Source organism: Martes martes (genome assembly GCF_963455335.1).
Source record: "Martes martes genome assembly, chromosome: 4".
Classification (NCBI taxonomy): Eukaryota; Metazoa; Chordata; class Mammalia; order Carnivora; family Mustelidae; genus Martes; species Martes martes.
In genome coordinates this window covers 86801944-86826875 of record NC_137891.1, presented here as the reverse complement: position 1 = coordinate 86826875, position 24932 = coordinate 86801944, and the positions used below count along the sequence as shown (strand labels likewise).

Below are 24932 nucleotides of genomic sequence, written 5' to 3'. Positions count from 1 at the left end.
TAAATTCTTAAAGTGGCAGGATTCTGCCCCGCCCTTGGGAGGTGGTGAGGAAAGGAGTCACTCTGCCCCCTGCTGGCCACAAGCAGAAAGGCTTGAGTTCCTTTTGGCTTATTACTAAAGGTCACATTTCTCCTTCACAGACAGAACTTATGAAAGAATGGAAGACTGAAAAGGGAAAAGGGAGAGTGGGCTTTTCTTTTTTGCTTAGCCTGAACTAAGTTCTAGGTGTTATAAATTATTTAGATCAAATTCTTCATTTTGTGAGCCAAAACCTGAGGCTGATGCATCTTCTACATTAGCTACAGAAACAAAAGGACAGATAGGAGTCAGGAAAAGTCCAGATCTATATGCTAACATCCCTAATTCCCTCTCCCCGAGTGATGGAAGCAGGGAGCCCAGTCATATCCCATATTAAGGGCTATTCCTTAGAACTCAAGGCCCCACACCAGCTTCTCCCCTGAATGGTGTCTTTAGTTTCATTTTCTTCCCTTTCCCCAAACCCCAATAAAACACACCAACTGCTTCAGAATATTTCTGGGTTGTGTTTTTTTGTGGGTCGTCGTCTTTTTTTTTTTTTTTTTTTATTTCAAATGCTGAAAAAGTCTCCTGGGCTCTGTGGGGCTCCCCACACTCATGGCCCCCTTTCCCCACACTCACTGCCCTTCTCCCCACAGCAAATCTATTTCAAGGACAGCACTTTTTTCAGTGAACAATTAACATTAACTGTGTTCTCAGCTTGCTCTGCAGAACCAGAGAAGCTGTTTCCATCTGTCATATATAGATGGACAGTTTTTTTTTTTAATCTGACACCAGATCCCCAGCCACATCCAAGCAAACAAGGCATTTTTCTACAGAGCTGAAATAGAACTCCTCATCTGGAGTCTATGCCATTCCTCCCCCTCACACCCATCCCACACCAGCCACATGGTTAGGAAGGATAGTCAGGAATGTTTTTATCAACTCCAAGCCCTATTTCATATCCCCCACAAATTTCCCACCCCACCCTCTCAAACACCACACCCCCCCACCCCCTCCCATCCCCGCCAGGATTTCACTGAGATTTCTCCCAACAGTTATTTGGAAAAAAGGTAAAACAAAAAAGGTTCAGGGTCTTGGTGCTCAGCCCAAGGGGCTCCATGCGCTGGGACACCGACGGGCAGGGGCTTCTGCCTCTCCAGCCCGCACCCGAGCCACCTCCTGACCCCTGGCTGCAAAAGCAGGGAGGGGCAGGAGCCAGCACAGGACCCAGGAGGGCAGCGTCTCAGGATCTGGCGGAGCCCTGGGCAACATCATTCAACTTGGCCACTGCGGACGAACACAGAAGAAGAAAAAGAAAACACTGTCAAGTAATAGGGGAAAAAACCTGATGTTCCATCCCAGTCCCTACCCCATGACTCTTCCATACTTAACAATCATTAGGCTACCTGGCACAAGCCTGAATCCAATCCACTGAGAGTTGAAGAGAGACAGGGAGACAGAGGAGAGAGGTAAGGAGAGGGAGAAGGGAGAGGGGAGAGGGAGAAAGAGGGCGGAGGAGAGGGAGAGAGATGGAGAGAAGGGGAGAGAGGGAGAAAAGGGGAGGGGAGAGAGAAAGAGGGGGAGAGAATTTCACTTTTTTTCTATCCACAAAACAAAGTGTTCTCCATCTTTCTGGAAATATCCATGAAAGCAATACAGAAAATTCTTTAGACAAGATCAAAATAACTCGAGGTGTGCAGGAGATTAAGCTGCCTGGCTTAGGGTAGGCTTGGTTTCACAGGCATGGCACAGCCAGCCGCAGCAGCAGAGGCTAATGGGGACACACACACAGTGACGAGGAGGGGACAGCATGGAAGCCGGGGCCTGGCAATACACATTGTTCTGAGTGGATTTAATAACCTAGGTTTAATCGAAGTGATTTGGATTTGGGAATGACCCTTCTTTGCCATGAAGTGATGTATTTCATACTGTGGAAGCAGGTGGAAAATACACAATGTGGCTTGTTTCTTTGTTTTCTTAGCCTTGAAGACGACCAGGTACAGAGAGCAAGCAAGACCAACAGTTTCTGATTTCCCTATTTCCTCTGTTCCTTCCTAAAAAAACAGACTTGTGACCTCAGTCTTGAGGATTCAAATGACCAATAGAGAAGGCAGCTTGGACAGAAAAGAAAAAAGTACAAAATTCGAGAGGATCAGAGATGAAGAAAACGTACAAAATTATATATATATTTATATATATAATAACATGACATATCTATGTACAACATGGCTGCGACAGTTGAGGAAACTATACAAGGATGTTCGGCAATTTCCCCTTCCCACATGGACTTTAGACTAAGGAAGACAGCATGAGGAATGGAGCAAGAAACACAAAAATTATATACAATTACAACTGACAGTCAAAGGAGTCTGGGGGCCAGGGAATCCGGGGATCCTGCTCTCTCCATTCCTTCCTCACCAACTCCCTCCTATCCAATCTGAGCAACAGCCTGAAAAGTGAATGGCCAATCAGGAAAGAACTATACATACCTGCCATCACCCCACATGCGCATCAGCAAGTTCATGGTCATTCTCATCAGGCCAAATGTTTGGCGTATTAGAATTTATGAGGTGAGAGAGCAAGAGAGGATTACAGAATCTTGCTCTCATGAACAGTTGGTTCTTTCCCTGGCCATCTCTGCTAACTTGCATTAGGATTCAGGCCAAGTTAAGTAGGTTGAAGGTGCTGGCCACTAGCACCACTCTCCCCCACGTGCTCACGAGTCCGCATTGCTGCTACTCATCCCACAGGGGCTGAGTTACCTACCTCTAGGATGGCAGAACTTTCTCTCTCCCTGATCACCTTCCCCACCAGCTTCCTCCCAGGTGAATCATTTCCTAAGAACCTGCTGCTCTAACCTTGCCACAGTTCCAAGGCCTGGAGGCTGGCTTCAGCTTGTCCCTTTTCTTCTGTTCTCCCTAACAACACACCTGGCATCTGACTATATCTGAAACGTGGGACTCCACCACATATGTGTGACTGAGCATGTGTCCTCAGGCCCACAGCTGGGCTGCCACAGCAGGTTTTTGTAGCAAAGGTCCAGACTGGAGGCCAGGAGAGTGGGTGGGGCCAGAGGCAAGAAGCTTCCATAGAAGCTAGCTTCTTACAACTTTTTCCTTGATCCTTAAGACCACGATACTTCTGAGGCCTCCTTGACTGAATCTGTACCTCCCAAATCTCAATGTCCTCTCTCCGCATGCAGTCCTCAAATGGTTCCCCTCTGTGGGCTCAGCCACAGGTCTTCCTCATTTAGTTTTACAAAAATAGCAAAGACTTTTTTTTCAGCTGGCAGTTAAATGAATTTTAAATTTGAACTAATCCTATCTATATTCACTTCTGTTACAGATGAGGAAATAGAAATCCATAGAGGTTAAATGACTTGACCAAGTTTACACCCCAGTTCTGCTCAGAGGGCAACTAGAACCCACATATCTTAACTCCAAACCCAGTGCTCTTTCCACTACCCCATACTTGCAAAAGCAACATGCTGGAAGAGAGAGAGAAGGTACCCATTTCATGTAAATGATGTGATCCAATCTTTACATTATGTAAGAGCCAGGGCCAACTGTCAGAGACTCTCTAAGGGAGGTTAAGTGGGCACTGCAGTTTTAGGCAAGCAAACCACTTTTTCTTTTTGAGGATTCTCTAAACCTGCCATAATGAAAACACAAAGCAAGAGCAGCCTAAGGGAAAAAACACTTAGAAGCACAGAAAACAGATCTCATTCACTCTACTTTTCCCAGCTATGTCAGGTTAGCCTCTGGATGTAAACCTACTGAATTATTCCCAAGACTTTGCCCAACCAATTTTGGGATAGTCTCTTCCAAAAGGAAAAATCACATCTCCCCAGTTTCTCATACAAAAGAAAAAAGAGCATTTGCAGCAAGATCCAATCCTAGTCTCTCACTCTTGGGTCCCTACTGGGCTACAGTGAGGGTGTGGAAATCTCAATTTAATCAAAGAAATGAACTCAGAACCCCTTTCCAACCCACATCACCTTCTTAGCAGCCCCCAGCAGAATCACAGTCATTTCTGGCTAGCAAGCTGAGAAGAGCTAACTAGGTGCTCATTCCATCCCTGCTTATGATATATAAAAGTCCAGTGGGTGAGGAAGGGGATGGGGGGGGGCCCAGGTTACCCCGCAAGCTTGCTGGTGACGAGCGAGGACTTTCTCTGGGGAAGATCCTGTGGGGTGGGGATGTGGTCACCAGTCACGAGGTTCTTGTCTGGTCCTGCACTTGGCAGCTGCTTATTCTTCATCTTGGCTTTGGCCATGTTGTAGTCTCCTGAGTCAAAGTACTTTTGCTAAGAGACAAGAGGGATGTTTTAAGTGAGTGAGGAACTCTGGCCTCCCTCAAAAGCAAGGAGACTCACATCCATTATAAACCCTCATCATCTTAGATCTTTCTAGTCTTCCTTGATTAACCTCATGCACACAGAGTTTAGCATTAAGTACATGTACTATGTCTTATCCCCTTTGTGTTCTGAACTTTTCAGGTATGTAAGTAGTTTCCTTGCTACAGTATAGATTTTAGGAGTTAAGAGATAGCCCCTACATCCTTTATACACCCATCAGTACTGTATGGTTCAACCAAATTACTGACTATTCATCAAGGCTTACTGAGGACCGGTCAGTGTCCCAATGATCTGGTGCCAAGGAAATAAATAATAAGATAAAAAGAAGCATGAATCTGGCAACCTCAAGTCAACAATCTCAAAATTAGAAATGATTCCCTCAGACCATGAATAGAAACTGGGCTTGTTCATGAGGATAATGTACTTTTCCTCTGACTCCCACTGCTCCCACACATGTTCCATGGCTGTGACAGCCTGCCCACGCCTGCCTTGCCTACAGCAAGGTAAACTGCAAATCAGCATCACATCATCATCTGTGACTAAGACTCAATAACTAGGATTCTCCACAGGGAATCTGTTTTACTGTCCATTTCATCCAAACCTAGGAACACACTCCAGTCTAATGACTTATAATCCCTCAGTTAGTTTTAGGTACCTCTGGGGACAGAAAAACCTGATCAGGAGCTACACAGCTATGAAGGCGCACCCTCCCTCGGTGAGGAGGGCTACCCTGGATGAAAAAATGTCTCTTGAGGGAGTATAGTTAATGACTGGTACTAATTTCAAGGGTCTGAAGAAATCTATTCATTTCAAGCTGAAGAAGTCTAGAGGACAGATGGTTTGATCTTTTTTTGAAATCATGCACCCCAAAATTTAGCTCTCATCTTAAAAAGTACAGTCCTAAAACTCCCACCACCTAAACACACATATGCCTGGGGAAGTAAGCATTTCAGTTTCTAATGTCCTCCTTTCCCTCAATCCCCTAATGCCCCTATACCCAAATGTTTCAACATTAAGCCTTAATATCCTGTATGGTACCATATCAGGGATTTATAATCATTTGCCTTGCTCTTTACAAGTTTCTAATTGCTCTCTACTACTGCCCAACAACAAAACCTCCAGATAAGCATTTAGGAGAAGCTCTACAGTTCTTATCCCAAAAGCCCCCTTTGGCTCCAAAGTAAGAGGATAAGAGATTGTGTCCCATACCCCTTTCTGGAGTCTCTTCATGAGGAAGTCAGAGCCTCCAGGCTTTTGTCCTAGGCTTGGATATTTGGCCTTTAGCTTTGCCTCCTCGGCTCTCTCAGGGAGAATACCTTCTTTCTCCTGTGTGTCCTGGAGGAAACAAATGGGCCAATTATATTAAAAACTGAGAAGCAACTGCTTCTAATATCTAATAACTTTTATACTATTAACTTTTCCTAGTGACCCACCTCTTGTAAACATTGTTTCTATTCTGCTCCCAAATAAAGCTAGAACTTTGTTCAAATTCATGAAGTTCAAGATGACTGTATTGTGAGGAAACCCAGGCCACCCCTCTTCTCACACTACACCTAAGGAACCACCCGGACCTGGGAGTATTGGCTTAAAGATAACAGCTAAACAAAATACTTCAATCAAGAGCACACTATAGCTCATTCAGCATAGAAGCTAGGGAGGACACAGAGAAAAGAGCTAACCAGGGCTTCTGGTAACCCAAGATGAATAGGAAAGTTCCCTGGCTGTCCCTAACACGCAGTATAGGTCAAACAAAAAATTAAATGGGATAATTCTACTGAGATGTTCTCTTTTCCAGAGTCTAAGGTAGTCATCTGATGAGTCTCTCTATGGAGGAGACTAGAGCTATGTGGCCTCCAAAAATCTCCACCTTAGTAATGGAACAACATCGCTTCAGCATTTCCATAAACATTAGGTAGGAAGGTGACAGGTAAACAGAGATGAAAATGACACTATTTTTAAGCTCAGGAAAATTAAGATATAGGAGGTTCACTAGTATTTACTCACAGCTGTTGCCAAAAAGTCAACACCTTCCCAAGTGGGGCAAGTGATGGAAGTTTGGGGAACATGCCAAGAGCATTCAATTGGTTTGCAGAAGGGTCACACTGTTATTACTCTTTTGCTTTTTGTGAGCCCCGATGCTCTTTTCTTTGGTGGCTTTTTACAAGGACCTAAAGCCAAACTTGTGGCTCTTTTAATGCAATTATATTCCCTTCCCTTGACAATCTGGCAGTTATAACCAGCTGCCTTTCACGAACCTCTGAGCCCCGTACTAAATGTTGTTTAAGTCAAATACAAGCCCCAAGAAGAGATTTACTTGGGGTATTTTCATCAGAGAATTGTGGGTGAACTAAGTTCCACCGCCCTGTAAGTCAGGAGTGGTGGTGGAAAGGGGGGGGGGTGGGAAGAGGGTGGCGTCTTTCTTGTCACGACTCTTTTGGTGTCTTTTCTAGGTTTAACCTCCGTTATTCTCTTTGGAACTCTAGTCCTCTTCAAGCCTATTCTTTCCTGACTTGAGGGTGGGCAACCGACCATCCCTAGCCGTCAAAATAGGTCTCTCGAGAAAGTTGCTGCCTTAAACTAGCCATAATAATTACTTCTTCTTTTTGGTACCGATCTTTTAAACGTCTTTACCTCCACCTCTAGCCTTCTGATGCGAGGCCCTGGCCCGGGTTGTTGGGTCATTTACCCCCATAGACCAATAACACACATCGCTTCCCAGTACCACCAGCCCCCTTTCATTCACCCAGTGTTTCCAAACACCCGCCCCGTGCCCAAGCTTGGCCAATGATAGCACAGCTTCAATAAGTAGAGCGGTAGGCCTATTGGCCAATCAGGAAGAGCAAGGCACTGACTGACAATGGGCCCAACCAATCAGCGCCAGAGCTGCAAGCTATGTTGAAGCTCACCCGGCGTGATGCAAGTAGTGGCCAACCCCTGTAGAGCTTGAGACCATGGCGACCAATCCGCACTGGTGGGAGACCGTCTCCCGCCCCTCACAGTCGCCCCCGACTCGCCCGCCCGCACCCCCTCCATTTCACCTGCTTCTCCTCGCCGGTCTCCTCCGCAGGGTTCTCCTCTTCTTGTTTCTGGGACATGGCGGGACCAGGACTGTGGAGTGTAGGGGGCCCGGGAAGTCAACCGGAGAAGGGAAGGGGGAGGGGAAACGGGGACAACCTGCGCTGCTGCTTCGGCTCCTGTCACTAGGGTTGCTCAGTCAAAATGGCGGCCCTTGCCTGTGACGTTGTGTCCGCCCCTTCCAATGGGAGCCAATGAGAGTGGGGTAGCTGGGACAATGACGTAACGATCTACCAATAGTCACTGGCTAAAGGTGGGTTCTTTGGAGGCGACAGGCAAGCTGGAACACCAATCTGGAATGAGAGTGAGCTCCAAGGACCAATTGGAAGCCCGTGGGGGATCCTAGGGGCGGTGCTGCTAGCCTTGGCATTTTTGCTCCTTTGGTGGGACCAGATTTCCTTCAGCTCTAGCACTCGGTACACGGAAGGTTTTGCTGGGCTTCGAACTGGAGAGCGGAAGGATGGAGACCTTTTACTTTCAGATGGAGAGGATTAAGCTTTGCGCGGTGTTAGCAGAAAATTATCAATCTCCAGGAAATAATTTGGAGGTCAGAGTGCACCTTAAGTTGTTACTGATCACTATTGCAGATGTACTTGGAGTGTGGAACGGAGAGACTGGAACCCCCAAACCAAGTTGTCTTGCACAGATGGCTTTACGTCCCGAGATTTAACTCATCTGTACAGTTTTATACTTGTTCAAGGTCAGCGCATGGAGAGTAAGTTCTTGAAACGGAAAGCACAGTTCTAGGTACATGGTAAACATTTAGCAAATACAGTTAACACTAATTAACGAATCCTGAGTCACAGTTCAACAGTATTTGAGTGTTTGTGTGTAGATGGTAATGTATTAGTTTTACAGCGGTACATACAGAGTAAGACAGTCTCTGCCCTTAGAAAGCTTAGTTTAGTGGGCATGAGGGGAGGGTTTTCACAGTGTGCCAGGTGTACCCTAAATCCCCAAGATGAGATTTTAGACAGGTCTTACTGGAGCCTTAGTCCACAGTTTTATATTAAAAACAAACATTAGTTTAAGACTGATAACACTGCAAAAATTCATACTAAAATTTAATTTTCCAGGCAGCTTCTTGTGACAGTCTTGGGGCTATCTGCTCAATTTTCTGTATAATTAGGTGTACTTCTGGAAAAGTCTGGAAGCACTGTAAATCACAGATTATTATAGAAGGCAAAATCTGGTAAGCATTGAAATAAAAGTGTTAAAGTGCTTATAGGGGTTCAAAGGAAGACTAATTCAGTTTAGATTCCACACCCCCAGCCCCCAAAAGACTTCATGAAGGAGGTGGTATTTGAAATAAGTTTTTTCGTTTTTGTTTTTAAAGAGAGAATGTGGGGGGGGGGCTGGGGGGAAGAGGCAGAGAGAGAATCTTAAGCAGGTTCCATACCAGTGCAGAGCCTGAAGTGTGTTGGAGGGGGGAGGCTCCATCCCATTACTCCAAGACCATGATTGGAGCCAAAATCAAAAGCTGGACCCTTAGCCAACTGAGCCACCCAGGCACCCCAGAAATAAGTTTTAAAGAACTTAGCAGTTTGCTGAGTAAAGATGAAGGCAAGAAGGGTATTCTAGTTACAGGGCTCAAAATGAAGGCCAGAAAAACAGAATTGAATGCAGATATGTAGGGCTTTAAATGCCAGGATAAGGAACTTGTGAATAATTTAGTAAGCCATCTGAGACATTTAAGATTTTTTTTTTTAAAGATTTTATTTATTTATTTGACAGACAGATCACAAGTAGGAAGAGAGGCAGACAGAGAGAGAAGGGAGGAAGCAGGCTCCCTGCTGAGCAGAGAGCCCGATGCCGATGCGGGGCTTGATCCCAGGACCCTGAGATCATGACCTGAGCCGAAGGCAGAGGCTTTAACCCACTGAGCCACCCAGGCGCCCCGACATTTAAGATTTTTAGACCAGAGAGTGGCAGATCAGAACTGCCCTTTAGGAAGATTAATGTGGAGGTAATGAATAAAAATAATTCAGAATTACAGGCAGAAAGACACCAGAGACCTGGCCCTCTAGCCAGGAGTGTACTGCAATATTCTAGGTGGGACATAATTGGAATTTAAACTAGAGAGTGCAGCGCTCGCTTCGGCAGCACATATACTAAACTAGAGAGTGTAGAAAACTGTGAATCTAACTGAGAAAGTCTTTGGCAATGGAGTATTTGGGATTAACAGCTGAATGCAAATAGGAAATTAGGCCCCATGTGCTTCAGGATTACTACAGAAACAATAAATTCAAGAAGAAGGGTGCCTGGGTGGCTCAGTCATTAAGCATCTGCCTTTGGCTCAGGTCATGATCCCAGGGTCCTGGGATCGAGCCATGCATCAGGCTCCCTGCTTGGTGGGAAGCCTGCTTCTTCCTCTCCCACTCCCCCTGCTTGTGTTCCCCCTCTCGCTGTGTCTCTCTTGTCAAATAAATAAAATCTTAAAAAAAAAAAATTCAAGAAGAGGAGTCACTGTGGGAATGGAATTGGAAATAGACATAAAATGAGGTATTTCATTTTGACTTTTTAAAACCAGTGGGCCATTTTGTGAAGATATCCAGGCAATGAAGCCTTAGATAAAGACCTCTGAGATCTCCTCCAGAGCTAAAAATTTAGAGGTCTAGGAAATGTAGACCTAGAGTCTGGGAGAAAAGTAGAAGGTAATTATGAATAAAACTTCCTCACATAAATGTAAATAAAGTTGTGGAAGCAGATGAGATCACCAAAGGAGAAAGAGATAAAGAGCCCCAAGATGGAAACCTGGGCAAAAGGTGGCAAGGGACACAGACACACAAGATCAAAGGGGTAAGGAGAAGAACGAGGAGAAAAGTGACAGAGAAATTAAAGATGGAGAGGACAGGGGCACCTGGGTGGCTCAGCTGGTTAAGCATCCAAGTCTTGATTTCACTTGGGTTATGATCTTGGGGTCCTGGGATTAGGCCCTGCGTCACCCCCAACTTCCACTGAGCTCTGTGCTTGGCAGAGGCTCTGCTTGAGGATTCTTTCTCTACCTCTCCCTCTGCCCCTCCCCACAGCTTGTGTGTGTATGTGTGTGTATGTGTGTGTGTGCGCACGTGCTCTCCCTTTCTCTCTAGGGTGAATAAATAAATCTTAAAAAAAAAAAAGATGGTGGGGACAAAACTACTTGCATGTGGTTAAAGAGTGAGGAAGTGGAACAGTATTGAACAGTAAGGCAAAGAAGGGAATCAGAGCAATGAATTGAAGAGGGAACAGTAGAGGATTTTCTTTTTTGGAAAACAGTAAAGATTCAAGCATGTTTTTAGAAAAGCCAAGGGTCTAATTGAGAGAAACTAAAAATGTAATTATCCATTTTAAAGAGGATATAATGAAAGAATTAAAGTCTCAGAGGAGATCATTAGGTCAAGAGGGAGAGAGGCAGACAGGCTGGAGGGGAAATGTACAGAGAGATCTTGAAGTAGCTAAACATTTAGGGAAGTCACATTGAATGGCCTTGCTCTCTGAGATCAATCTTTGGAGAATAAAAAGGATGGAAGGGTGGGATAGAGAATCTAGGGAAAATGGAGGTAGAAACAGCACTATAGAAAATAGCAATGGTTCAAAACAGCAAGAAAGATCTGAGATTGGATGGGTAAGCATTTGTAATAGTCCTAATCTCCAGGGCTTTGGTCAATAACTCCTGACTGCCTTGGAATGGAGAAAACAGACATCCTGTTAACAAGGGCAAAGGACTGCAAAAGAAAGAGCAGTGGAGGGAGGACAATGAGGAGGTCTAGATCGCTTTGATGGTTTGTTGGTCATCTAGATGTTGGTCATCTTTTCAGGAAAGACAGAATAGAAAGGAGATGAAGAACTGGCCATGACACAGATGAAGCTCAGATTTGGTGGGAATGACAGGAGGCGGGAGATGAGTAGGAGGTTGCAGTGAGAGGGGAATTTCACTGTGTATCTAAGAAGGTGGAGAAATTATAGGTTATGATGAGCTCTAGCCTATAATTATAATTGATGGCAGATATGGCATGGCTATAAAGTCACTGACTTTGATGTGATTAAGTAAATGTGAGGTCACAAATGTGGAAGTCTCAGAGCATAATCATAGGGAAGGAGGTTAGGATGGGGTAACTGTGACGTCTATGTTGAGAATGAGCTATAGGTCTCCAACACATATGTTATTTAAATACATAAGGCACCACATTGTAATACCTACAATATTAAGTAAATATCTATGACACTTACCAAATAAGTTGTATTTGTGTTTATTTTTTATTTATTTGACAGAGAGAGAGATCATAAGTAGGCAGAGAGGCAGGCAGAGAGAGGGGGGGGAAGCAGTCTCCCCATGGAGCAGAGAGCTCGATGCAGGGCTCAATCCCAGAACCCCGAGATCATGACCTGAGCCGAAGGCAGAGGCTTTAACCCATTGAGCCACCCAGGCACCCTGGAATTTTAACTGTTTAAAAGAATAGCTCTGGCTGAGCTGGTCAAGGAATGTTTCAGACAAGGTAGAACCTAAACTGGGACCATAAGGATGAATAGGAAGGTTGGAGATTGGTAGGCAGCAGGAGGGAGGAAAGGAAGACAATTTAGAGGACCCCCTTATCTTATAAAAGATTAGAGGGTAAATGAGGACAATGGGAAAGGGAGAAAGAAACTATAGCAAGAGTAACAACTTCCTCGGGGAAGAGAGATCCTGCTAGCCCAATCTGTATTTTTGAAAAACTCCCCAAAGAGAGTCTACAGATAAGGCTGATCTGGGAACCTCTGTAGAAACAGCAAAACATGAAGCTGTTTAGGTTGCTGGGGTCCTGAGGAGATTAGTAAATCACGCCAAAGTTTTGGTGTTTCATGAAAAAAAAGGGGAACCCAATTTCAAGCAGGAAAATGGTACTGTTATTTTTTTTTTTTAACGGTGGCATTATGAACTTACTATTTTATTTATTTATTAAGATTTTATTTATTTAATTTTTAAGAAAGGTTTTATTTTATTTATTTATGAGAGGCACAGAGAGAGTGATAGGCAGAAGCAGAGGGAGAAGAAGGCATCCCAAGGAGCAGAGAGCCCGATGTGGGACTTGATCCCAGGACCCTGGGATCATGACCTGAGCTGAAGGCAGATGCTTAACCATCTGAGCCACTCAGGCACCCTATTTATTTAACTGACAGAGAGAGAGAGGGAACACAAGCAGGGGGAGTGGGAGAGGGAGAAGCAAGCTTCCCGGTGAGTAGGGAGCCTGATGTGGGGCTTGATCCCAGGACCCCGGGATCATACCTGAGCCAAAGGCAGACGCCTAACAACTGAGCTACCCTGGTACCCCAAGAAAACAGTATTGTTAGACTTGGGATTTGGAAAGATTTAACTGTGGTAGCTGCGTGGAGAGTGGTCTGGAGGGAGGCGGGAGACCAGCTGGACCTCTGACTATGGTAGCCCAAGCAAGACTTGAGAGGCATAATCAAAGACAGAGGCCATGTGAACAGAGAGGAGCTAAAGAGACAGAGGATACTGGATGTGGGGAATAAAGATGAGGATAGAACCAAGGATGAATCCCAGGTTCCTGAGTGAAGTGCCATTTACAGAAAAGCAAGAAGAGCAAATTGGAGGAAAGGAGTAGGGAGAGAAGGGAACTTGAACTTATCTTTCAGGTTTTTTTTCTTGCCTATGTCTGAATTTTTCTTTTCTTTTCTTTTTTTTAAAGATTTTATTCATTTATTTGACAGATCGCAAGTAGGCAGAGAGGCAGGCAGAGAGAGGAAGGGAAGCAGGCTCCCTCCTGAGCAGAGAGCCAGACACCGGGCTCGATCCCAAGATCCTGGGATCATGACCTGAGCCGAAGGCAGAGGCTCCAACCCACTGAGCCACCCAGGCGCCCCTATGTCTGAATTTTTCAAGTCAGGACCTAAATCTGTTCACAGAGTATGAGATGGGATATCTGGGAATAACACTAAAATTTGTCAGTGCTTTAGCTACATGCTACAGAAGAATGGCCAATAAAAAGAAGTGAGACTGCTGACACATCTTGGTTTAAGATCTATGCTGTTTGCGCCCTCTGATGGGCCAAACTGGGAATAACAGGAAATTAACCAAGCTATATCCTCTCCTTGCCTCCTTTACAAACTTACATACTTAGAATGGGCCTGAAGTTTAGCCTAAGGAAAAGTAGTGATCAGAATAGTACAGAGTTAAAGAAAAAAAAAAAATTTTTTTTTAAAGACTTTATTATCTGATAGAGAGAGTGAGAGAGCACAAGCAGGAGGAGCAGCAGGCAGAGGGAGAGGGAGAAGCAGGCTCCCACTGAGTAGGGAGCCCAATGTGGGGCTCAATCCCAGGATCATGACCTGAGTTGAAGGCAGACGCTTAATGGACTGAGCCACCCAGGCATTCCCTTTACTCATTTCAAAGGCTTTTATAATTTTTTCCCTGAAAACAAAAAAGCCCCTCTTTTCATAAACACCTCATCTTGGCCTTCCATTCCACTGAAGTTCCATTGAAGTTGCATTAAAGTGCCAACATGTTACCCAGAAAATACCAAATCAGTTATCAGTTGCCATTTTAAATTTGGATTATCACATAAACTTTAACTAACAGCTACAATGTGAAATATTGGCCCAGGGAAGGCCCTAGAGAAAATCACAGAAAAGGAAGAAAATGTACCTGGTGTCAGCTACTGGTAGTAGCTTTCTTTTTGTTGTAGTTTTTGTATTTAAAAGAGTCTTCAGCCGAAAGGGGACGATTATAACCCCAAAGAATGGATCACTAATGAAACTTAATGTGCTACCTAAGACTTGTGAGGGAGTGGAGCAAAGGGCTTTCAACCTTAAAAGGCTGTCAGCGGAGGTGGGGTGGGTAAAGAGGTAGGAGTCTGGAGCAGGAGAAAGAAGGTTTATTTTTATTTTTATCTGGGGGAGAGGGAGAGCGAGAGAAAGCAAGGGAAGAGCAGAGGAAGGAGTAGACTCCCCCCTGAGCAGGGAGTCCAACACAGGGATTGATCCCAGGACCCTGGGATCATGAGCCTAAGCTGAAGGCAGACACTTAACTGACTGAACCCAGGCACATGAAAGAGAAAAGCTTAAGAAGAATATCACTGTTGGGTTTCTTGGGCAGCCAAGCAGGTAGATTCTCTTTCGTCAAACCTCTGTTTTCCCTCCCTCCTCATCCTCATTCCCTCTTCTTCTTTCCCTCTTCCCTTCTCCTCTTCTTTTTTTAGATTGTCTGGACCTCTCCTTTCCAACTTCTTTTCCTCCATTAAGCTTTTTCCATTTATCTGAGAAACACCGTTAAGGTAAAACTGGTCGGTGCTGTTAGAAGTTACCCTCAGAGGGTAGTAACTGGGAGGGAGCACAAGGCCAGTTTCTAAAGTGCTTGTAATGCTCTGTTTCATAATCTTGGTGCCGGTTACATGGGTGTGTTCAGTTTGTGAAAACGGAGCTGTACACTTATTACACGTGTACTCTTCTGTAAGTATATTTCAATAGAAGTCTTAAGCTAAAGCAAAACAAACACCTCCCTGGCCCCCGCTGCTTATTTCTCTTGCTTCAGTAAGTGACTGGATAATAAAAGGGGGTATAGAGAAGTGTACAAAATGATCTGCACATTTTTGCCCACAGTCACCAGCCACTGTTTGCAAGGTCTCATGACTCCAGTTTTGGCTTATTCAGAAGGGGCAGTGGCAGTACTAATGGAAAATCACGGAAGAGCCATCCTCGTTACCTTAAACAAACAGACAAAAAGAATCAAATACACAGAAGAAACTGGGAGAGGTTTGGGGAATAAAGAAGTCATGGGGATGCAAAGTATAGCATAAGGGGGTGCCTGGGTGGCTCAGTCAGTTAATTGTCTGCCTTCGGCTCAGGTCATGATCCTGGAGTCCCAGGATCGAGTGTCCCATCGGGCTCCCTGCTCAGCAGGGAGTCTGCTTCTCCCTCTCCTGCCTTCTTCTCCCCCTGCTTGTGCTCTCTCTCAAATAAATAAAATCTTTAAAAAAAAAGAAAAAAGTACAGCATAGGGAATATAGTCAGTATCTTGTAATAACATATGGTGACACATGGTGGCCACACTTATTATGGTAATGAGCACCGTGTAATGCATAGAATTGTTGAATCACTATGTTCACCTGAAACTAATATACATTTATGTCAACTACACTTCATTCAAAAAAGTCATTTTTTTTTTTTTAAGATTTTGTTTTTTTTATTTTAGAGAGGGAGGAAGGGAGGGAGAAAGAGAGAAAGAGAGAGAGAGGGAGAACCAGGGTAGGGAGAGAGGGAGAGAAGCAGAATGCAGAACTCTGCGCTGAGCCTGGAGTCAGACTCCGGGCTCAACCCTAGGACTCTGAGACCATGACCAGAGCTGAAACCGAGTCAGATGCCCAGCTGACTGACCCACCCAGGCACCCCCCAAAATCATCTATTTTTAAAACATGTCTTGTATTGTCAAAAGCATTTTATTTTATTTTATTTTTTTTAAGATTTTATTTATTTATTTGACAGAGACAGAGATCACAAGTAGGCAGAGAGGCAGGCAGAGAGAGAGGAGGAAGCAGGCTCCCTGCTGAGCAGAGAGCCCGATGCGGGGCTCGATCCCAGGACCCTGGAATCATGACCTGAGCCGAAGGCAGAGGCTTTAACCCACTGAGCCACCCAGGCGCCCCAAAAGCATTTTAAAATAAGTATTTGCTCAGCTTTTTAAATGTTCATGATGTTCTTAAGAATCTGGGGTGCCAGGGTGGCTCAGTAGGTTAAGCACTGGCTCTTGATTTTGGCTCTGTTGGGTCCCCCAAAAGTTGGGTACCCCAATAATGGGTCCGTGATTAAAGGAGCGAGACTGATACAAAGGGAAGGTCAAGCAAAGCTTTATTTCGCGCCAAGCATCAAGAATCAGACCGACCGTCAAACAGACCGGTCAGGGCAGCCCTCACAGAGAGGACGACCCCTCCCTGCTTTCCAGACTAACTTTTATAGAGCAAAGGCCATGTGGTTGGGCCTGGCCACACACAGGTGGCCAATGAGATTGTAACACACACAGGAAACTCCACAGTGATGCTAGGTGACCAATTGAATTACAATTTACCCTAGTAGACATTTGAACCAACCTATCACCTAGTTCAGAATTGACGCCCAAAAGATGCCCAAAGGCGGAGGGCCCATACTCCTTGGTAGCTAGGAGACAGTATGTGCCCTCTACTGATTGAATACCTCCACCTGGCCTGACCCACCCTTGTATTTGGGTGGTTACCTGGGACTGGTTTCCCGGACTTGCTTTTAAGTAAGTTCCCCTGCGGGGGGCAAGGTCAATTTAAGTTTTACAACAAAATGGCAGTTCAACCGGGGTGGGGCTGCTCTGGCTGAATAGGCCCTTACCGCTCAGGTCATGATCTCAGGGTCCTGGGATCAAGCCTGGTGTTGGGCTCTGCACTCAGTGGGTAGTCATCTCCGGATTCTCCCTCTCTTTCTCCCTCTGCCCCTCCCTACTGCTCTCTTCTCTCTCTCTCAAATAAATAAGTAAACCTTAAAAAAGAATCCATTCAGCTATTCTGCTACCTTCTGTACTTTTCCCTCTTTGATCATAACCATCTCTCCCACACCCAAACAGAAGTTTAATTTAGTTGTTTTTTTTTTTTTAAGATTTATTTGAGAGAGAGAGAGAGAGTGAGAATGGGGGTCAGGAGGAGCACAGGGAGAGGGAGAAACCCAAGCAGATGATGCACTGAGTTCAGAGCCTGACACAGGGCTCGATCTCACAACTCATGAGGTCATGACTGGTGCTGAAACCAGTCTGATGCTTAACCTACAGGCACCCCTAATTTAGTTTAATATAAATCAGTTTAACCTAAGTTATCTAAGAATTTCTTGGCCTCCACCTGGAGTTTAAGAAAAGCTGAGATGACAGAGCTGGGGAGAAATTTTTGTTTTTAATTTTAGACTAACTCAGAAATATTTTGAGGTATTATGACTTTAAATATCCAGAAATCTTTGAAGAAGTACTCAACATGAGAGTGGGAGGAATTTCAACATCTCTGAAATGTAAGAAAATTTTGGCTTTGAATTTTTTCCCCTCACATCAGGAAAATGACGCACATCTTCCGGGCCTACTTATGTGGCAAAAACATGTAGATTTGGTCAAGAAGTCCTTCTGAAGGGGTAAAAGCCCCTAGATTCCTGATTTCTAAAGTAAGTTCAGATAAAATATGGTATTATACTTAGGTTCAAGTAGGTTGAAAAAACCCAAAGTAGTGGGCAGATTATCGATATTCAGGGAAAAAAATCTACACAAAACATGTCTATTTGAAGAGCTCTGAGGGAATAGTTGATACCCCCCTTCCCAGTTGAATCTACTTTTTTTTTTTTTTAAGATTTTATTTATTTATTTGACAGAGAGAGACATGGAGAGAGAGGGAACAAGCAGGGGGAGTGGGAGAGGGAGAAGCAGACCTCCCACAGAGCAGAAAGCCCAATGTGGGGCTCAATCCTAGGAGCCTGAGATCATGACCTGAGCTGAAGGCAGAGGTTTAACCCACTGAATCACCCAGGTGCTCCTACTTTTTTATAATTTGGAATGTAAAGGGAACTAATGACAGTAAGTTGGACTGCTAGAAATGGGAGATTTCTCCCAGGAGGTGATCTTGCTTTGTCTGACATTCTGAGATAATTTTACTGCTTGCTGGGAGAGATGGCTCCCTTTCTCGCTTAATACACCATCATGTCTGTCTCTCTTTTTTTTAAATTTATTTTTTATTTATTTTTTTAATATTTATTTATTTATTTATTTGACAGAGATCACAAGTAGGCAGAGAGGCAGGCAGAGAGAGAGAGGAAGGGAAGCAGGCTCCCTGCTGAGCAGAGAGCCCGATGCGGGGCTCGATCCCAGGACCCTGAGATCACGACCTGAGCCGAAGGCAGAGGCTTTAACCCACTGAGCCACCCAGGCGCCCATGTCTGTCTCTTTTTACTGGAACTCAATGAAGAGAAAAGGAAGACAGACCAAAGCCTGGGGAAGAACTGGGGACAAAGGAACAGATATCCACAATACATGTAATAGATAATAGGAAAAAAAGTTCTACCTAATTTATTTCAGCATTAAAACAATTATTTTTATTATTTAGGGAGTAAAACATTTTTAGAAATCATATGAATATGTGTCTACAGGCATTTTAGTTATGTGGAAAAGTGGAAGAACAAATTTTTAATTTTTTTTTCCAAGATTTTATTTATTTATTTGACAGAGAGAGAGAGATCACAAGTAGGTGGAGAGGCAGGCAGAAAGAGAGAGAGGAGGAAGCAGGCTCCCTGCCAAGCAGAGAGCCCAATGCAGGGCCAGGTGCCCCAAATTTTTAATCTTTTCTTTTTTTTTTTTAAAGATTTTATTTATTTATTTGACAGACAGAGATCACAAGCAGGCAGAGCAGCAGGCAGAGAGAGAGAGGGAAGCAGGCTCCCTGCTCAGCAGAGAGCCTGATGTGGGGCTCGATCCCAGGACCCTGGGATCATGACCTGAGCCGAAGGCAGAGGCTTAACCCACTGAGCCACCCAGGCGCCCCTAATCTTTTAATTAGAATCCTCTTCACAGTTTTTAAAAAAAATTGATGTCAGAAAAAAGGAGAGAGTAAAATATTTACTGTTATAAAAAACAACCCTTTAACCTAGAATTCTATATCCAGTGAAATTATCCTTCAAAATGGAAGAATAAATACCTTCTCAGACAAAAACTGAGAGAATTCGTGTGCAGCAGATATGCCTTGTAGGAAATATTAAAAGCAGTTAGAAGCAAAATGATATGTCAGAAACTCGGTTTTATAGAAAGAAAAGCACCAGGGAAGGAATAAATGAAGATAAACAAAAATAGATAATTTTCTAGTTTCAAAAAACTTTTAGTTTACAACTTAAATATATTCCCTTAGAATGGTATCTTTTAGAAATTTAAAGACATGTGAAAAGCACACATATTCACACACAAATTCCAGCACATGACAAATTATTTTGGACATACTGTTGTCCTGCCTCAAATAGTTCAGCTCTTCCTCCTCAACCTGGAAAGATTCTTCAAGACTGAGTTTAAATGGAGGCAGGAGAGAGTAATGGTTAAAAGCATGTATTTGAATTTACACTCTGCATTGTGTCCTTAGGCAAGCCTTATTACCTGAGTTTTCTTTAAAACAACCTTACAGGATTTTAGTGTTGTGAGGAATAAATAACATATAAAGTAGCATAGTACCTCACAAATGTACAGTGCATGAAAGCTACTATAAATTAATACAACTCCTCTACGTCTGTCCTAATGGCCCCAGGAAGAAGGTTACTTCTTTCTTTGTGCGTCCAAATATTAAGATTTGGGGCACCTGGGTGGCTCAGTTGGTTGGGTGTCTGCCTTTGGCTCCAGTCATGATACCAGTGTCCTGGGATCAAGCCCCACACCGGGCTGCTTCTCCCCTCCCTCTGCCTCCCTCTCCCCTTTCTTGTGCTCTCTGTCAAATAAAAAAATCTTAAAAAACACAAGTATTAAGTTTCTATTTCTATTAGAGCACTAATCAAAAAGTATCCTATTTGTCCACTTTAATGTGAGTTCTTGGAGGTGAATTTGTGTCCTATACAACTTTTTATTGTCAACACCTAGCAAGTGCCAGTTATTGGCAATTATAGATGCCAAATTTGTAAGTACTCAATATTTTGGGGATGAATGAATTACAGCAATAAAATATCAAGCAGTGGTCTCAAAATTTAACATGCAGCTTTTGGAGACTGTGTTCAAAATGCAGCTTCCTGAGCCCATAACCTACCAGAGATGGATTTACTACAAACCTGCTAAATTTTAGCAAGGTAACCCTCACCCCAAGGTGATTTTGGTACAGTACTCTTTGCACCACATTTTGAAAAACATTGCATAAAGGTAACAATGCTTTGCTTGAAATAAAATTAACAAGTATAAACAATCCTAGTAAATATATTTCTTATTGTCCCCTGTGCTGTAGAAGGGAAGAACAATAAGCCAATTACAAGCACAATTATCTTTTTTTTTTTTTTTTTTAGGATTTTATTTATTTATTTGACAGAGAGAGACCACAAGTAGGCATAGAGGCAGGCAGAGAGACAGGAGGAAGCAGACTCCCTGCTGAGCAGAAAGCCAGATGCGGGACTCGATCCCAGGACCCTGAGATCATGACCTGAGCCAAAGGCAGAGACTTAATCCACTGAGCCACCCAGGCGCACCACAAGCACAATTAGCTTTTTGTAAATGCCACTTTTAGGCAACAGGCTTGAGCAATGGAAATTTGAGCAAGGCAGAATGGCCCACCATAACCCCCTTGAATACAGACAGGCCCACCTCAGGTGAGCCACCTCAAAATATCCAAAGGCCCTAGCTAACCAATGGGCTACTTACAACCAGGCACAATTATCTAAAAAGGGAAAATTCCCTATGTTCCCATACCCCCTCACCTTCTCCCTTTAAATACAGTCCCCACAGTCTCTGCTTTGCTGTCCTGCCCACCACTCCCCTGCAGTGTATTCAGTAAACTTCTATCTCCTTTGTTCTGCTTCAGGTGAAATCCTTTCACCACATGCACCCCTGGATTCCACCCTATCAGGTTGCCTCACATGCGGGGGCTCCATCTAATTGGGAGAGACACCATGCTGTTAACTCTTTCACAGTGAGGTATGTTACCTGTGTTGCCAATTTAAGACTTCCAGCTCTTAGGTAAGCTTAGGTGTCACTTGCAAGTAAAACATACTTCTTTTCTTCATGATAATAATGTTATAATTGGGTAAATTATTTTGACTGAGAAGAAGACACTATTCAGACTACATTAGCTGCTCTTCAGATTAGCCTTGATGTGCCCTGCCCCCCAGCCTATATATGTTACAACTCTATTTGTGTATTCCTTATTTTCTACACAGGATGAAACAGGATGGTCTCCTGGTGTAAAGGGATAGTGTTACTGGCTTTGTGTGGAATGTTATTTCCAATTAAAATAACTGAAGTAGTAATAGCAGAGAACCAATAATTGATATTTATTATACAGAAATGTGAAGGCCATATGCATTAAAGGAGGTGTTTTGCAGTGAATACAGATTCAAACTGAAGACATCCTCATTGAGATACAATATAAAAATAAACACTGACCAAGAGTTGCAAGAAAGAACTCAAACTCAACTTCTACTCCCCACCCCCCCAATCAAGCTGATACTTTCCACAAGAAAACCTGGTTTCAATTCCTGCCGAATTGTTCAAATGGAAAGGAAAACTAAGTCAGGTAGATACAATACATGGACTGCTTTTTGTACTTTCAGAGAACCACACGGAAACTCTATTCAGGCTCACATTTAGAATTCATTTCACACTAAAATTTGTATCTCTAGTCACATAAGCAATACCTGAAGTGACAAACTTAATTGAGTTAATTGAGTTGGGGAATTCTGTGGGGCTAAACAAGTTTAGGGGAGATGAAAGTTACAATCATTCATTTAATAACTCAAGATCTGATATCAGATCTGGGTTGTCTGTATTAGCCCTCTGACAATCTGTTTCTATGTAATGGTCAAGAGGTATGATCCATTAAAAAATTTAGCTTAATAAATGCTTTCCAAACACTAGGACTTTGCATCAGCAAGCTTTTGACACCAAATTACTCTTCTAATAGGATCTGTCTTCATCTTCTCTTTGCACTCACCACTGAATTGAAAAAATTGAAACTTTTTAGAGATTTGGGTAGATAGATGGCTGTGTTGAAACAAGACTAACAACTAGGAGGATAACTGTGGATTATATATGGACAAAAATACTCCTAGGATGCTTAAATATAGACAGAATCTATCAGTTTACAAAGTAAGTTGAAAATAGGGAACAAGAACATCTTGAATTTAGATGGAGTTTCTGGACTCAGAATGCTGCTATTCAGCAACTGAAATTTATAACTTCCTCAATTCAATCAGAGACATGTAGAATAATCTGGAGGAATCAGGACAGTCATGTGTTAATGGGTGGAAATTCTCATGCTGCCTCCCTCCCTTGTAAATCATACTGCTGACTGAAGGACATGAGATACATGGACATGAGAGATACATTTTTTTTTTTTATTCAGACTTTGTCCTAATGAATGAGGTGGTAGGATAATGCTAAGAGAGAATATAGAATATATTTCTGATTCTAGGCTGTGAGAACAGGCAATCAAATTTGCAATATTCTCATTAGGTTAGAAAAGGAAAAATGAAAAAATCATTAGTGGGACATACAATCCCAGAGACCAGCTGCTCCAAATATTAGTATTATTTCCACTGCCCCTTATTCAAAGAGACAGTTATTACAATAACTACATTACTTAATAGAGCCTGAGAGACAAAGGCTGTGAAAACATGTATTTAAGGTAGAAAATAGGGGCACCTGGCTGGCTCAGTTGGTAGAGCATGTGACTCTTAATCTCAGGGTCATGAGTAAGCCCCACATTGGGCATGGAGTCTACTTTAAAAGAAAAAAAAAAAAAGGATGGAAAACAAACTTTTTTTTTTTTTTTTTTAACAAACTTTAAAAGATTTAATAAATGGTTTGCTCTAGATCTCATTCACATTTTCTGACCGGAGAACTCCAAATCCCACTTAGATATTTCTGCTTATCCAAAAGCACACTGATGGAAGTAAACCAAGAAATGAGAGAAAATGATTACTGGATATATGTGGATTGACCTAGTTTATTCACCTCTGTAGTGGAAAAATAAGGAGAAATAAAGTCTTTACAATGGCTAAAATTTATGGAGAAGCCCTGAAGCTGCTATCCCCAAATCACAAGTCTGATTCAAGAGAAGGAAAAAAGAAATGATGAAAAACATCTCATCACACAAAACTCAGTGTGGTGTCTCTGACAGTCACCAGCCAGCAGGGGAAAAAGAGGAAACCCATCCACTGGCTTTAGGATTTATTGAAGGCTGCCAGCACAGCCCAGATCATCTCTGTGGCACTGTGCTTTGTCCCCTCCACTTCAGGGTCCAGTTCTACTAGGTCCTTGGCTCGATTCATTGCCACATCATACTTGTCATCTGTCAGAGAGGAGAAGACATTCTCTAGCACGTCAGAGGAGTGGGCTAGCACCAGGAGTGCTAGTGTTCGCTTGTCCATACGCTGAGGGTCATTTACCCATCGCTCTAGGACACTATCTTGAAGTTTTTTCACTAGTCGCTGTTTCTCTGTTGTATTGGTCACTGGATGAGTAGTCATGTCAAATAGGAGGAAATTCTGCTTCTCAGTGGTTAGAATACCCTTTTCTACTAGGTTCTTTGCAATTCGCTCTCTTACATTTCTCAGCTGGTACTGTAATTTGAAGGGGTTCCATGTCTCACCTTTGGGGAAAAAAAAACAGAAGACTTGAACAACCCTATAAGCCAACTAGACCTATCAAGACATCTACAGAACATTGCACCCTAACAGCAGAATACATACCCTTCTCAAGTGCACATGGAACATCCTCCAGGATAGACCATATGTCAGGCCATAAAATCAGCCTAAATAAACTTAAAAAGACTGCAAGCATCCAAAGAATGCTATCCAACCACAACAGAATTAAATTAGAAATTAACAGACAAAAATTTGGGAAATTCAAAAATATGGAAATTAAACAACACATTGCTAAATAACCAATTGGTCAAAAAAGAAATCACAGGGAAATTAAAAAAAATACTTTGAGTTGCATGAAAATGAAAACACAACAGAGCAAAATTATGGGCTGCAGCTTAAAGCAGTGCCAAGAGAGAAATTTATGACCCCAAATGTTATATTAGAAAAGGAGATGTCAGGGCACCTGGGTGGCTCAGTTGTTAAGCGTCTATCTCCGACCAGGGTCCTGGGATCAAGCCCTACATCGGGCTCCCTGCTCAGAGGGAAGCCTGCCTCTCTCTCCCACTCCCCCTGCTGTGTTCCCTCTCTCACTGTTCCCTTTCTCTCTGTCAAATGAATAAATAAAATTTAAAAAAAAAATAAAGAAAGAAAGAAGAGGAGATGTCGAATCAATAACCTAATTTCCACCTTAAAAAAGTAGAAAAAAGAAGAGCATATTAAACATGAAGGAAGCAAAAGGAAGGAAATAATAAAGATTAGATAGGAGATAGATAGAAACAATGAAAACAATAGAGGAAACCAATAAAATCAAAGTTGTTAATTGAAAAGATCAACAAATTGACAAACCTAGACGAACCAAGAAAAAAAGAGAGGACTCAAACTACTAAAATTAGGAATGAAAGAGGAAACACCACCACTGACCTTAAAGAAATAAAAAAGGCAGTAATAGGACACTATAAACAATAGTATGCCACAAATCAGATAACCTAGAAGAAATGGACAAATTCCTTGAAACACACAAATTACCTAAACTGACTCAAGAAGAGAAAATCTGAATATATCTCTAACAGTAAATAGATTGAATAAGTAATTTAAAACTCCCCCCAAAAAGTGTAGTTAAGATGGGTTACTGGTAATTTTATCAAATGTTTAAAGAATACTACTAATCCTTCACAAACTCTTTCAAAAAAAACAGAAGA

General features: G+C 42.9%; 2 protein-coding genes across 4 annotated transcripts in view; both read right to left on the bottom strand.

Annotated features, from left to right (window-relative positions):
• Positions 1–202: 202 nt before the first annotated feature.
• On the bottom strand, positions 203–7612 carry ENSA (endosulfine alpha; the record flags this gene model as incomplete). 2 transcript variants are annotated; one of them, XM_080800355.1, is made up of 4 exons in its annotated part: positions 7413–7612; positions 5584–5709; positions 4157–4323; positions 203–1305 (listed from the first exon to the last, which is right to left on the bottom strand). In XM_080800355.1, exons 1-4 carry the CDS (start codon positions 7467–7469, stop codon positions 1290–1292), a joined length of 366 nt encoding a protein of 121 aa, XP_080656481.1. In that variant the 5' UTR covers positions 7470–7612. The 2 variants fall into 2 exon arrangements, with proteins under 2 accessions (XP_080656481.1, XP_080656482.1); XM_080800356.1 differs by lacking the exon at positions 203–1305 and having other exon boundaries at positions 4153–4323.
• A 12851-nt stretch (positions 7613–20463) lies between these two features.
• GOLPH3L (golgi phosphoprotein 3 like) overlaps positions 20464–24932 on the bottom strand; it is a 39809-nt gene continuing 35340 nt past the window's right edge. For both annotated transcript variants that reach the window (XM_080800701.1, XM_080800702.1), the window contains one exon: positions 20464–23738. In XM_080800701.1, the coding sequence (XP_080656827.1) occupies positions 23311–23738 (428 nt within the window). In that variant the 3' untranslated portion in view covers positions 20464–23310. The remainder of the gene's footprint in view (positions 23739–24932) is intronic.